General features: G+C 44.4%; 1 protein-coding gene across 2 annotated transcripts; it reads right to left on the bottom strand.

The window, feature by feature from the left end:
• Positions 1-3769: 3769 nt before the first annotated feature.
• On the bottom strand, positions 3770-13954 carry LOC108932083 (fructose-bisphosphate aldolase C-B-like). 2 transcript variants are annotated; one of them, XM_018748265.1, is made up of 10 exons: positions 13833-13954; positions 12424-12584; positions 7331-7463; positions 6905-7116; positions 5814-5868; positions 5534-5694; positions 5324-5407; positions 5053-5227; positions 4605-4804; positions 3770-4387 (listed from the first exon to the last, which is right to left on the bottom strand). In XM_018748265.1, exons 3-10 carry the CDS (start codon positions 7440-7442, stop codon positions 4292-4294), a joined length of 1095 nt encoding a protein of 364 aa, XP_018603781.1. In that variant the 5' UTR covers positions 7443-7463; positions 12424-12584; positions 13833-13954; the 3' UTR covers positions 3770-4291. The 2 variants fall into 2 exon arrangements, with proteins under 2 accessions (XP_018603781.1, XP_018603780.1); XM_018748264.1 differs by lacking the exon at positions 12424-12584 and having other exon boundaries at positions 13833-13953.
• Between the last annotated feature and the right edge of the window lie 367 nt (positions 13955-14321).

Here is a 14321-nt window from a genome sequence, read left to right on the forward strand (position 1 = left end):
GCACAGGAAACGACCACGTCCGACAAACGAAATAGTCCTCGCTGCATGGTGAAATGTGACACAAAGAAAGTATGGAATTGAACAAAACAAGCCTTCAACGCAATCATTAGTAACGTCCCTTAAAATAACATAAATTTGAGAACTACAACACATCAGGGACTTTTGAGAATACTGTATTTGTTCAACAAACTGAACGTATGCAGTATGTATCTGATTGGTCCGATGGGTTCCCGCGCTGACGACCCCAGGAAAATAGAGAGCGGCGCTTTGCTTTGCCGCACAGTAAGAGGTTGGGGAGCGGAGGGGCTGCGCGCTGTTATGGGTCTGAAAAATTGCTATAGAACATGCACAGACACCCTTCCCTTTTTTAATTATTAATTAAGCTGCATTAATTTTTAAAGCAATTTAAAGACACTACATTAAAAAATAAACTTGAAAGGTCTGACATTGTCAAAAATCTCCATGCAAGATGTCCGTGTCTTCCGTGTATAAGGATTCAATTCCATTTTGGTGAAGTGAATTTAGGACAAAAAGTGAAGAAGATTCTGACCTTGTGGCCGCTGAATTCTCCTGTAGTCCGGCTACAGAGCCGCTGTCGGCTCTCAGCTCTCAGGTGACCAGTAGAGCCAAATCCTGGAAGAGCATTAGAAAGGCACTCTTCTCCTGGCCTTGGAAAACAGTTGCTGAATGCTGTATTTCATACTCACGGAAGACATCTTTTTATTATCACTTTGGCCAAAAATCAAACTTTGTTTTATTTGCCGTTGTGTTTCATTTTCTCACGAACGGCACCTTCTTGGAAAAGTGACACAAAGAATTTAAACTGCAAGTCTATACTATAAGGGTGACATGATGGAGCAGCAAGTAGCTGAGGGAGATGAGGGTTTCACCCCTGTTCAGTCTTGTGTGGAGTTAGGATGGTCTCCAAAATGCTTCTATGGTGTCATGGTTAGCGCTCTATACTTGGGTCCAGCAGTCCCACTTCTGGCGTACCTGGCAGTGTAGTGGTTAGGGCTGAAGCCATTTGGTACAAAGGCCACGGCTTTGAATGCCCCTGCAGCTGTACTATCCTTGATCAAGATACTTACCCTAAAATTATCCAGCTGTGTCAATGAGTAAATCATTGTAAATAGTCAACCGTCATAAGCCACTTTGGAGAAAAGTTCCAGCTAAATGAATAAATGTAGATGTGCAGGTTTCCTCTCACAGTTCAAAAACATGCAGTTCAAGGGAACTGGTGACTTTAAATTACCCTTAGTGTGTGTGTGTGGGGGGGGCTGCTTTGTGATAGACTGGTGTGCCCAGAATTGTTTATTTTAAATATCTGCCACTCGCCAAAATGATGAGCGCAAACGTGACTGCCGTCTTTCATCGGCTCCGTTTTCCACCTCCTTTGGAAGTAAAATGACCATGCAAAAGCCAACAATGTTGTCCTGAATAACCAGTTCTATGTAAGAAAAAGGGGTTTCTAGGTTTTATATTCTCATAATCCATTGTAGTGGTTTGTTTTGAACGGGTCCCCCTGAGGATTGAGTGTACTTGATAAAGTTCACACTGGTGTTGTCTGTGACGTTTGCAGGTAGAGGAGAGTAAATACAGGCTATGAAAACCAGTCAAAGGGAAACATTCTGATCATTCCAACCATCATAATGTTCAACTTCCTCTTTCAGTAGTTGCTTTGGAGCTTCATGGTTACCTGTTGATGAGGCTCCCCTAACATTGTGAAGTGTACCAGGAGACTTGAGAAGATTCCTTTGCAAATGTTTACTGTGACAAAGATCCCAGACTCAGACCTGTTTTATTCTCTACTCCTATGGTAGTAGTCATTGCCAAGAAAATTGCTGCAGTGGATCATCTGTCCATTTTAGACATTAAACCCCTGAGGGAGAAGGTTATGTACTAGTTAGAGCTGCCACATTGCACTTGCAGGACTTTGATTTTGCTAATGTAAAAATACTCCACTGCATTTCAAGGTCAGTTCCTTAACTGTTATACTACTTGCTGGCTTATACTGTATAAAATACATGACAAGTAGCCGGTAGTAAATAATACAAAAGAAAAACACTCAGCTTGATTGAAATTTCAGAGTTGCTACTAGATCGCATAATTTAAAAAAAAAACTTTTTCTTCAATTTCTCTTCTATGACTAATGTACATTGGCTTTAAAGTGAACTCATTAGCTGAACATAACTTAAAGGCAATGGTTTGTAAAATCAAAATGAGTGACCAATAAATGTAACTTTTGTTCACAAATATCTTGGAAAAAATATAAATAGTTGTAACAAGGACTCACCTGGCGCTCTTTACACACGTTGTTGTTCTGGCAGTCCTGCAGTGCTGTGGCATACTATTTTCTGTATAAAACTTCAGACCCTTTGGATCGAATTGATAATTGCACCAGATCTTATACAATATGAATAAATGTGTGTGCAAGGCAGGAACATGTAACAAATACTGAATGAGCTGTTGCTGTAGAACTGAGGAAATACATTTATGTGCACCACTGAAAAAGGTTCCTTTGAAGGTACGAGCAAACTCTCACTTAATCCCCACAAGATGGAGACACTATTCAGTTCTCCACTAGAAGTATCAAACTTTGTTTTCTCCTTGGATTTGTTGAAACAAAACTGAAGGAAAAAAACAAAAAAAAAAACAACAATTTGTTACACCTACTATTCCCAGGTGGTTTTGAATCCAAAGACCAACTACGCCCAACCCTGCTTAGCTCCCAAGATCAAATTAGACCAGCTCATGTTCCTGACAAGGATGCCAAAAGTAGGTTTATTGTTGCATATCTGGCAAGAGTATGTATTTTATTGCTATGGTCGACTCCGGAAGCTCCCTCCACAAACATGCGGTTGACTCTGACTCAGATACCTTCCACTACAAATAACATTTCCAATTGCATGATAATTCAAATGAATTGTGGAAGATTTAGTTACCTTTTAAGAACTTCTTGGTGATATTTGATTACCTGTGGTTAAGTATTGAAACCCTTTGCCTATGGACTGTATTTATTCATCTAAGTATCGTCATTTTCTCAGTGTACTGATTCTGTCTCTGTACTGTTGCAACTCGTTTTATTGTTGTTTAAAAAATAACACAAGATTTGACGAACCATGAAATCTTAAGGACCTAAATCAGCTCCCCACACCCACAGGCTTCTGTTAATAAAGATTTTTAAGAGACAAAGTTGTGTAGCTGGAATTACTAAGTATGCATTTAAATGTCTTTAGTTTCTTCTCACCCATTCTGTTTGACTGAAGTTTGAAGTCAAAGAATCAAATGACATTTATTTTCACATTTTTTATTGATATTTCTTCACACTATTAGGTAGGTCAGGTGCATAGAGAACACTACAATCACAGAAAAATACTGCTTTTCTCCCCCACACAGCAGTTGCTGTTCCATTTAAGCCCAGCTGTCCAGTCAGCTTCGCCAAGGCCAGAGGAGTTTGCTGTGCCGGCATCGCAAAGCCACCAAAAGGAGGGGGGGACACAAGCGTCACACAGGCTTACACTGGCACACTATAGCACAGTTCACACACGTATGTTTTATTCACATAACAGGTTTAGTTAAACATGCATTTCCAGCAAATTACCACACAGGGAAGGGAGAGGCAGTGCACCACAGCTTTGTTTAATAGTTAGTTATTACAGGCTCCGTTTCCACGTTTGAACCGTTGCCGCCCGCTTGTGTTAAACAAGCTTCCATACTTGACCTGGAACACATACCACCGTATCCATGAAGATGCTGTGTTAATCATGTGGCTGCTTAGAGGACCCATATTATTCGAGATCAAGGTCTTGGAAATGGCTGGTCTGGTCATGATTCTGTCCAATGTAACACACAGTAACAACACTGAAATGGGCACATCTACACTGTACCTCATGCCTTTTATGAGATGTCACTCATCTTTTAAACCTGTCACTCTTCATCTTTCTCAGGGAAACAGAATAAAAGACGATCCGTTAGAGAACGCTCTTAATTTTTCTGCTGCTGACGAATAAGGATTGTGGAAGATTATTTTATTTATTGCATCAAAAAATTACAAAGTGCCTTTTCCTCAATATTTTTCCTCTAATGGGCCTTTCTCTTCCCTGTCTACACTTCTCATTTACCATACAGTAAATCATTCAATATACTATTTTACTGAAATATATATAATTGTATTCTAAAGCACAGACTGAACACAGAATATGCCGGTGACTGGTTGGTGTTACAGTTGCAGTTGCAGTAGTGGAAGAACTTTTTGGTCGGCAAAAGCTGGAGTCTGGGCCCGGCTGGATGATCAATATGCATGATTAGCCACGTAGAGGGACTTGCCCGCGGCTCCGCTGCTCTCGCTACCACCAGTGTACTTCCCCTGGGCTGCCAGTCCATTTATCTGGAAGATTGCAGAGTTATAAAGAGAAAACTTGTCCAATCCACGCACACTGTGTAAAAAGCACACGCTGGACAGTAAAAGTAGCCGTTAAAAACAGCAGCATTTGTGCCTGCACCCAAGCGCATTAACTGTGATGAAAATTTGATAGTTCTTCTTAGTGTTAGGCAACAGAAGCCAACGTGGGAGCTGGCGATTGGATTCAGACACCTAAACAAACCTCAGCTCGCTTGATGAACTCCTCGGTGGCGGCACTCGCATTCTCCTTCTGCCCCCGCCAGGCGTTGAGTGCCGACGCCTGCAGGGCGCGTCCGTAGGAGAAGGTCAGCGGCCAGGGCTTCACCAGGGGGCAGTTGTTGATGGCGTTCAGGTTGACGGAGGCCTCCTCCTCACTCTGACCCCCAGAGAGGAAGGTCACTCCTGCCAACAAGACCAAGCAAAAAACAAAAATTTCCAAAGTGGATACGTTAAACTTGTGTAAGACACAGTAAAACAAATGTCAAATGGAAATGGCAGAAAGTCTGCAATGAGGATATAATTAGAAAAGGTGTGTTGCTGTATATTTCCTTACGAATTCAGATTGTGTTTTTCAGCGGAAAAACACTTCATACCCAGCTCTTGACCTCAAGATTGTTATTCTTTGCAATACTGTGAAAGGGCAAGTGTACCTGCAATGGCAGGGGGCACGGTGCGGCGCAAAGCGGTGACTGTTGCCATGGCAATCTCCTCTGGGCTGTATTTGATGGGGCAGCTATGGCCAGGGGTAACCATATTGGGCTTAAGCAAAGTGCCTTCCAGGTAGACGTGATGGTCCGATAGGGCCTTGTACACAGCAGCAAGGACCTGGATCCAAGTCCAACGTGACACTATATCAATAACTAGGTTCGGATGACAGGGATCATCAGGAACACACACGTATTCACACACGGCGGCACTGACCTTCTCTGTGACATACTGGCAACGCTTCAGGTCATGGTCTCCATCAGGAAGAATCTCTGGCTCAATGATTGGAACGATTCCATTCTGGAAAGCAGAGAAAGAGACCAATGGGAGTACATGTGTATGAGAACAACACAAAAAAATCTCGGCAGCTGTAAGACATCATATACGTAAAGCCAGAAATAATACGAGGCAAAACAGGTGTTCTACCTGCTGGCAGATGCTGGCATAACGAGCCAAGACATTGGCGTTCTCTGTCATGGACAGCTGGGAGGGTGTGGTAGTGCTGATCTTCAGCACACAGCGCCACTTGGCAAAGTCAGCCCCATCCTTCTTGTACTGGGCACAGCGCTCTGACAGTCCATCAAGTCCTTTGAGGAAAACGTGGGCAGCACAGTACACTCGTGTGGGCAGGAGACCTCTAACCACCAGCATTCGGCGAACAGGAGAACAGAAAAATGTGAGGATCACTTTAATCGCCAAGTCTTACCCTGGGTGGTGGTCTCTGCATTCGTTCCTGCCAGTGGGACGACACCTTTGTCAACCTGAAGGACACACAGATGATGAGTGATCAGGCAACTTCACATCTCTGTCCACATTCTGTGATTACACACACACACACACACACACACACACACACCATCCAAAACCACTTGTCCCATAGGGGGGTCGCGGGGAGCCTACCCTGGCAACACAGGGCGTAAGGCTGGAGGGGGAGGGGAAACACCCAGGACGGGGCGCCAGTCTGTCGCAAGGCACCCCAAGCAGGACTCAAACCCCAGACCCACCGAAGAGCAGGATGCGGTCAAACCCACTGTGCCACCGCGCCCCCCCATTCTGTGATTACTTTCTACATTTATTGTAACAAGAAAAAAAACTTCTTAATAGATATGTGTAAAAATAAATACATACAATCTATTAGTCAAACTGGCATCTTAGAATTCACTCATTATTATTAACCCTTTGATTATCTAATGCTTCTGTAGAAGGTGACTTACAATGTTAGATAATCAACTGTATAATTGTTACAGCTGAACTGGTTCATGTGACTAGAGGATGCAGATTTGGAATTAACTTTTCGGCGTGTCTTTTTCATGCTGGGCAAGTTCGGGGAGAAGGATTCAGGGCTGCGGGCAGGTCTAGACGTCCTCTCACAGTGGGCAGAAGGGGCTTAAATAGGGAAGTCATGGTAAATGAGTGTTTATTAGCTGTAACCAAGACAGGTTACCAGGCACCTGTGTGTTTTGTTTGTATTGTGCGTTGGTGTGTATGGGAACCAGGATAATTTTTTACCCATTTATAGAGCAGGGTATTTTTACTCTATCGATTCAGAGAGAGTACCTTCATCAAGCATACTACAGCAGGACTGGGATTCGAACTGGGGACCTTCAGCTACCAAAGTGACAGACATAAACACTACCCCACCTCCTGGCCCTACTTACTTACACTCATTTTCTCTTCTTCAGCTCATGTACTTCATTTAAGGACTCTACAGCAGTCCCCTTTCCGGGACTAAAACCTGAATTCACTTGATCGGTAAATTCACTACGCTTACTGGCCACCTGTGAGGTGTGGCAGTACCTTAATTCCCACAGTGATTCCTCTGTCCTTGATCATTTTGACGAAGGGGGTTCCGTCATCGGCATTCTGGTAGAGGGTCTCGTGGAAGAAGATGACACCGCCAATGCAGCCGTCAATGCGTTCATCAGCGCTGAACAGGATCTGCCGATACAGGCGCCGGTTCTCCTCTGTGTTTTCTACACCGATGTGATTCAGGCGCTTAGCCATGCTGCCTGTGAACACGAACACACACACACACACACACACACACACACACACACACACAGTTTTCCGTATGTTAAACATGACACTTCACGAACTGACTGTGAGCAGGGGTTCTTGCTTGCCCACACCGTATCCATCCTATGCTCCCTTTCTTACAATTCCTCCATTCACGCTGCCTGCAACAAACTGCACGCAGGTCCGCTCGGCGGTGCCTCTACTGACCCACAGACTCATCGGCAGCCAGGATCCCCTTCCCGGGGGCCACAATACGGCGGGCGATGTCCTGCAGCTCCTTCTTCTGCTCGGCAGAAAGAGTGGGGTACTGGTGCGGCATCCTTACGGCTCTTCGCGGCGCCTGGGGAAACGGGGCGGAGGCATCGGCTGTCATTTCCCACCAGCACCTAACGCTTTCTGCTCGGCGAGTCAAACTTCAACAAGTGTCAAATGAAGAAAAAAACCTGGAAGAAATAATACATATATTTCCAAAGCAGGAGCGTCAGTGATGGATTTTCTCTCAGTGTCACTGTCAGCCTAGGACAAGACCTCTCCGTCAGAAGACAGGGATTTTTTCCAAACTAGCCCACCTCTCCACATGTACCTGCTAAGTGCCACTGAGTCGACATTGACCTTTAGACAGGGGCGATTCCAGGATATTTTAAATAAGGTGGCACGGGGGGCCATTTCACATTTCACAAAACCCCACATTTCAGCGTCTACCACTTTATTGTAGCCCCTCTGAGAAAAGCGATTGTGCCTTTAATCTTTAAAAGAACAGGAAGAACCGATACAGTAATATTTGTCCATTTTCTTTTTATGGGGTGGTGCACCGCTGACGAAAAACACCAGGAAAGTCGTAGCTATTCGCTAGTCTGCACAAGTTACGTTAACTAAACTATCTAACTAGCTATGTAATATTATAATGGGACTCTCGGGAGTTTTTGAAGCCGTTATACCCGTGAGGGTCGTCTTTACTAGGACAATCGAGGCTTCAGTCGCCTTCCGCCGTCAGTAGGTTACATCACTCACTACCCATTGCTGTTATCTGGAGTTCACCTCTATATGTTATTGCAACAGAGAAGGACAACATCCCAGTCCACGTATTTCAAAATACAGAGTGCGTTCATACCATGAACAGAGATGTGGTCTGCGGTCAGGTCGTGTCTCTCCTCCTGTTTGAAAAGCGCGGTACCGTACTGTGATTGCACACTGCAAATCAGGCAGTGATTGATGGAGCTCTGATCCAATGGCGTTGAGCTTTGTCAGATTGACAGTACTCCAGCCCAATGGTGTTGGGGGGGGGAGCAATCATATTTCTGGGGGGGTGCCATCCCGTGCCACCCTTTTAGACAGGCCCCTGCCTTTAGAGACCACATAAATGGGCTGTTTCCAGGAACTTGTCCAGCGTGTGTCTCCTTAGTATTGAAAAGAAGTGTGTGGTTTGTCATTGTGACCGAGTCCATCGCTGGGTTGCCAGGCATTCGCTTCTCTTTTCTTCCTCTGATCTGATGCTCACAGGACATGTCCAAAGTATGGAAAAATCAATCTCATCATTACTCCTAATGAGACTTGAAGCTTTATTTGATACAAAATCCATGTATTTGTTTTCTTGGCTGTCTGTGTTATCTTAAAACCCTCCCCTGGTATGACAGCTGAATGGATCCCATGTTTTCCCTATTCTAGTTCAGCTTCCCTACCCATATAGTGTAGTACAGAACATCATTGTTGAAATAATTCTAATCTTTGTTCTTGAGGATACATCACCATATTTGTGCACCTTTTCTAGGTCTTTCATTGCAAACCTGCCAAGCGCTGATCTCCTGTGTCTCTCGTGTCTGCGAGATCCCTGGGGATTAATTACAGTAATGGGGGCCAATCAGTACCTTTTTAACTCAAAATCATTCTTACATTTTCCTTTTACCATATTCAAATAAACAGATGATACTATGTAATAGCCAGAGCTAGTGTGGCGATTGTGGGTGACCCCCCCCCCGTTGTCACAGAGATTAAGACCAAGGGTTGTTACACAACCACACTGGTCTGAACGCTGTCAGATGGGATTAAGGATGAGTTGGTGGCTGTGCTGACAGTGCGAGATATGTGCAGCCCCCCTCGGGGCAGTCTCCCATGCGCCCCCTTCGAAGAGACCATACAGATGTTTCCACCCTGTTGTACAAAAGGGGTGGGAAGGGGTGTGAACACACACTAAAGTCTGAGGATGAACACCGAGACCCCAGGGGTCAGTGGAAAGTGGGCTAAACGTAGGTATAACTTTTGAGGCTAACCCACTGAGAGATGTACCATGTTTGCTGTATTTGACTTTTATACTTGTTTGGTCCTCCATGCTAATTCCATCCTCTCACTCCACTCGTTTTAAATAAACCCTCACGCTCAGCGTTCACACACTCCAGAGCCCATGAAAGAGGTGCAGAGCTCCAGTAATGTGGCTCCTGTCCACACTGCGGTCACCAGGGTAACCAGCGGCTCTCTGCCTCTCAGAGCTTGAGAAATGACCCTACAACCTCAGGATGAGGACGACAGGCACCCGACTTTGACCAGTGAAGAGAACAGGTTTAGCACCCTGAAACACGTCTGACCCATAATACACAACAATATGCTATGAATATCAATATTGTGGTTTAATCATAGGTTTCATAAACAATACCTACACTTCTGTTCTTGTACTTACAAATGATGTGAATGCTGAAGAGACAGAAGAGGCAAATGTTTCACAACAGAATCGTGTCAACATTTACCATGCCTTTAAAATCAAATACACTCATCCCCTGTTACTCAGTCTCCCAACATTTGGTTGTTCTCTTAGGTGGACAGCAGAGGGATGTGGTGGCACAGGGAGTTGGACCAAGTCCTGCTCTCCTGTGGGTCTGGGGTTCGAGTCCCGCTTGGGGTGCCTTGCGACAGACTGGCATCCCGTCCTGGGTGTGTCCCCTCCCCCTCCAGCCTTGCTCCCTGTATTGCTGGGTTAGGCTTTGGTTCACTGTGACCCTACATGGGACTGGTGGTTTCAGACAATGTGTGTGTCTTGTCTGGACAGTCAGTATTAATGTCAATTTTCTTTAACTGGTCTAGATCATCATTTATATGATCTGCCATATCTGGTTTGAGACATAAACAGTTGGTCCAGTGAAATAAACTGCATTTGAAAACCACAATTGAAATTTCTGCACATAGCTTGCCATTACCCACCAGACCCAGAATGTGTGCTCTGTAGGGGGTCCTCACGCCATCACCACCAGCAGGAGTGAGGGGGCAAGAAGCAAAGACAGCAACTACAATCTAAAAAAAAAAAAAACTTTAAATCTTGTATTTATTTGTAATTTACAGTAGAAGGAAAAAAGTTAAATGTACAATAAAATGAGAATTCATTGTTCTTACCTCGATTACAAATATAGCCTTTAAAAACACTCATAATATGATGAGAAAACGTTATAGATGCAGGACCATGTTTGTTACTACAACTGTGAACGTGACTCAAAAAACATACACATAATTCAAAAAGTGTTCACAGAGGTGATCAATTTAAAACATTCTTAAAAAACTGCAAAAGAGTAAAAGTAACATTTTAATGTGTTACGCTACTTTTTCCTTTAATATCAACTGTCTCTTATGGTGATCTTGGAGCAAAACTGGGATGAGTCTGGAATTAAGTGGAATTTTTCCCCCAAAAAAAATTTTTCTCCCAATAAGTTTTTTTCTCTATTCTATTTTCAGGAACAAATTAAGACTGGTTAACTGGCAATTATGGAAAAGTTATCCATTTACTGAACATCCAGTGGCACAGGACTCTGCTTAGGTGTTTTAGGAATCATTTCTGAACATTTCCAGCCCTGGTGAAAAACACATTTACTTTTAAAGGTATTGCTCAGTAAAAATCATAAACATCTTCCAGTTCAATCCATTTGAAAACAGAAGACGATGAATCTAGACCCACGAAACAGAAAAATACCACTTCAACTTTCTATGGAAAATTCAAGTACAGCATAAATGGGATTTACATGCTGCTAAGAGTTCAGTTCGATTATTATTTCTATTATTTATTCAGCTGACGCCTTTATCCAGGCGACCTACAGGAGAGGGGATACAAGACAAAAAGCGCTCACAAGGTCTCACAGTGCCTCGGTGGCAGGAGGGGATGTGGGTTCGATCCCCGCTCAGTCTGTGCGGAGTTTGCATGTTGTCTGTGCGAGTTTCCTCCCACAGTACAAAGACATGCTGTTCAGGTTCTCCCAGAGTGTGTGAGTGACAGAGTGTGTGTGTGTGTTCCACTGGTGTATGGGAGAGTGACCCAGTGTAAGTAGTGTATCTAGCAGTGTAAGTCACCATGGTGAATAAGGTGTGTGGGATGATAACACTACATAGAGTTCATTGGAAGTCTCTTTGGAGAAAAGCATCTGCTAAATAAAGTAACGTAAGATGTCTATTACAGTTGAAGATGAGCTACTGCTGCAACCAACACAGAAACAGACAATCAGTTAACAACTCTACCCATATTTCAAACAGTGGTCATTTTAGAGTGACACAGTACAGTTACACCTTCTCTGGGGGTCTACCAAGAACACTGTAATACTAATACAATTCTTCTCTCTGTCACTCAAACACACTATGGGTGATTTAGAGTCACCAATTCACCTGAACAGCATGTCGTTGGACTGTGGGAGGAAACCAGAGATCCCTTCTGATATATTGTAGTGTTAATGGGAAGGGGGAGCACAGCATAAATCTGCCTTGCCCACAGGGCCAGGACAAGAGGACAGTGGGAGAAGCTCCTCTCAGTCCACATAATTGCAACAGGTTTCTAACCCCTGGTCTCCTCCAAACATCATCTGTGAGCAGATGTGAGGAGACAGAAAAATGCAGAATAATGATTAGGGCTTGCAAAATGATAAATCGCAAGACATGTGATGTAGCATTCACTTATTTGCGTGTGTGGGGCTGTGTGTCACGAGAAAGCACACATATGTGTGTAGCAGACAGTGCAATGGTTAAGCCACCTCCCGCAGCTGAAGGTTGTTGGTTTGAGTCCCTGCTCCTACTGTGGTGCCCTTGACCTGAAGTGATACAGTAAAAACGCTCTGCTGCATGAAGAGGCAAATCAATATAAATAAAGTTCATTATATAAGCGTGCCAGATCAAAAACATCAGCTAAAGGTTAATAAGAGTAAATAGGAGCCGATCAGTTTTGTCGGGACTAAGTTATTATGTTGCTCATGTCCAGCGGCCAGCGAACGGATCTTTCTCCGCTACTGCCGGCGTTTCCAGCGCGAGGAGGCAAAAATCGGGCGGAAGAAGAGACTCACGCGGCTCTTCAAACGATCCGAGCGATCAGACACTCGCGGAGAGGCGCGCGGTCACGTGACACGAGGAGCGCGAGCACCCGCGCGCTCTGCTCCACGTGCCGCCGCGTCTCCCGGCGTCGGCGTCGCCGTCTCCGTACAGGGCGCGCGCTCGCGCGTCGTCACTGAGAACCGAATCAAAAGTGCGATCATGTACGTTCACTTTAAAGTCCGTGTCACCATATATAGAGGCACGAGTGTGTCAAACGTGGAAATGTACGTAGCCGTCCCACCACGATTAAACGGAAAAAATTAAAGAAGTTTTTATTATTTGGGACAGCAATTATTAATTACACTTACATCTTTCAATTTAGCTGACGCTCCTCCCTAAGCAAACTTTGTTTGTTAGAAAGCGACGTACATCTGAAATACTATTTGTGCATCATCCCATAGGAGAAAGACAGTTGCAGGCGTGTGATTCTTGTACAGTTAGTTTATGCATAATGTTCATTGCACGAGTAGCTGCATAAAACTCAGATTATCGGCGATTACTGATTACCTTCCTACTTTTTTTTAACCCATGATTTATACAGCCGGGTAATTTTACTGGAGCAATTTTTCCCTACCCTACGTGTCCTAATTGGAAATAGTTAACACATCACATCATAATTGCTTTACTGTAAGATTCTGGGGTGTTAAGTGAAAAAGCCTGGGAAACACGGTAGAATTAAGCAGTAACAGGTGATCAGCCGTCCACAGGTTTTGGAAATTAAGTGACGCTACAATAAGGCTGTATAGCTCAGTAGGTTCGGTGTCTAGGGGAGAAGAGTCCTTTTTGTACTAGTAGGTACTACAGCCCAGGGTCACCGCGCGGGATGCAAGAAATCAATGACAGCGGCGAGCGATTGATCAGCCATCTAAATGAAGTTTAGTTGTAGAGGAGCTGCTGCTTGTCGCGACGAGCGCCCGAATTCATCGCCAATAACTTGTTTTTCTCAGAAAGACAACTGGCAGCGGTCTGTAATATAACTTAAGTCAAGAGTGACACCACGTGCGCGTACGGTACAGTCACAGCAGAGTTGTTCATTAGTTTTGTTTAGGGAGAATTACTACATAATGCCGGCACTAAACATTCACAGGTTATGCTAAAATATTGACATATTCTCGCAGCCGGCTCCAACTCCTGCAAATATCTCTGCACTATTCTGAAACCGTTTATCAAAATGAGTTTAGAACAACAGGCGGACACAAATATTATCTTATGTATGACAGTACACGTTGTCTGTATCCATTCATGTAGACTAGTTATAATTAATGTAAGTGTGAATTCAGATAGCCAATTGAATTATAATTGTACTAATTCAGCTAAGACTACTACATATAGTACATCCTGTACAAGTGAGCGCCTAGCTCTAGAAAACCGAGTCTCCTACCTGATAGGTGTGAATTCAACAGGCTCCGAGTCCGACTGTCTGGAAAAGATGCTGCTTCTGGGAAAGCTATATTCCTTGAGTGGCGCAAAGCTACGAGACCTCTCAAAAAACACCCCCGTCGAGGGAGGGGCTTCGCGTCTCCTCCTCTCGGGACCGGGGCGGGGCTTCGCGTCACCTCCTCCCATCACTTGGGACCGGGGGCGGGGCTTCGCGTCTCCTCCTCCTCCTCCCATCACTTGGGACCGGGGCGGGGCTTCGCGTCTCCTCCTCCTCCCATCACTTGGGGGCGGGGCTTCGCTTCAAGTATAGGTTGTTGTTGCGCCGTATCACGGTGTTGCCGTCACTTGTCGCCAGAGTTCGGAATTTCTTTTATTAGCGAAACGACGGCTAATCATAGTTTCTCTAGTAAATAGGCAGAATAATGGTTAAGGATATAAATCTTTGCCATAAGGGCTTTTCTTTAAAGGCTAAGGAAGGGTCTTGATGTGC

Source organism: Scleropages formosus, chromosome 10, assembly GCF_900964775.1.
Source record: "Scleropages formosus chromosome 10, fSclFor1.1, whole genome shotgun sequence".
NCBI lineage: Eukaryota > Metazoa > Chordata > Actinopteri > Osteoglossiformes > Osteoglossidae > Scleropages > Scleropages formosus.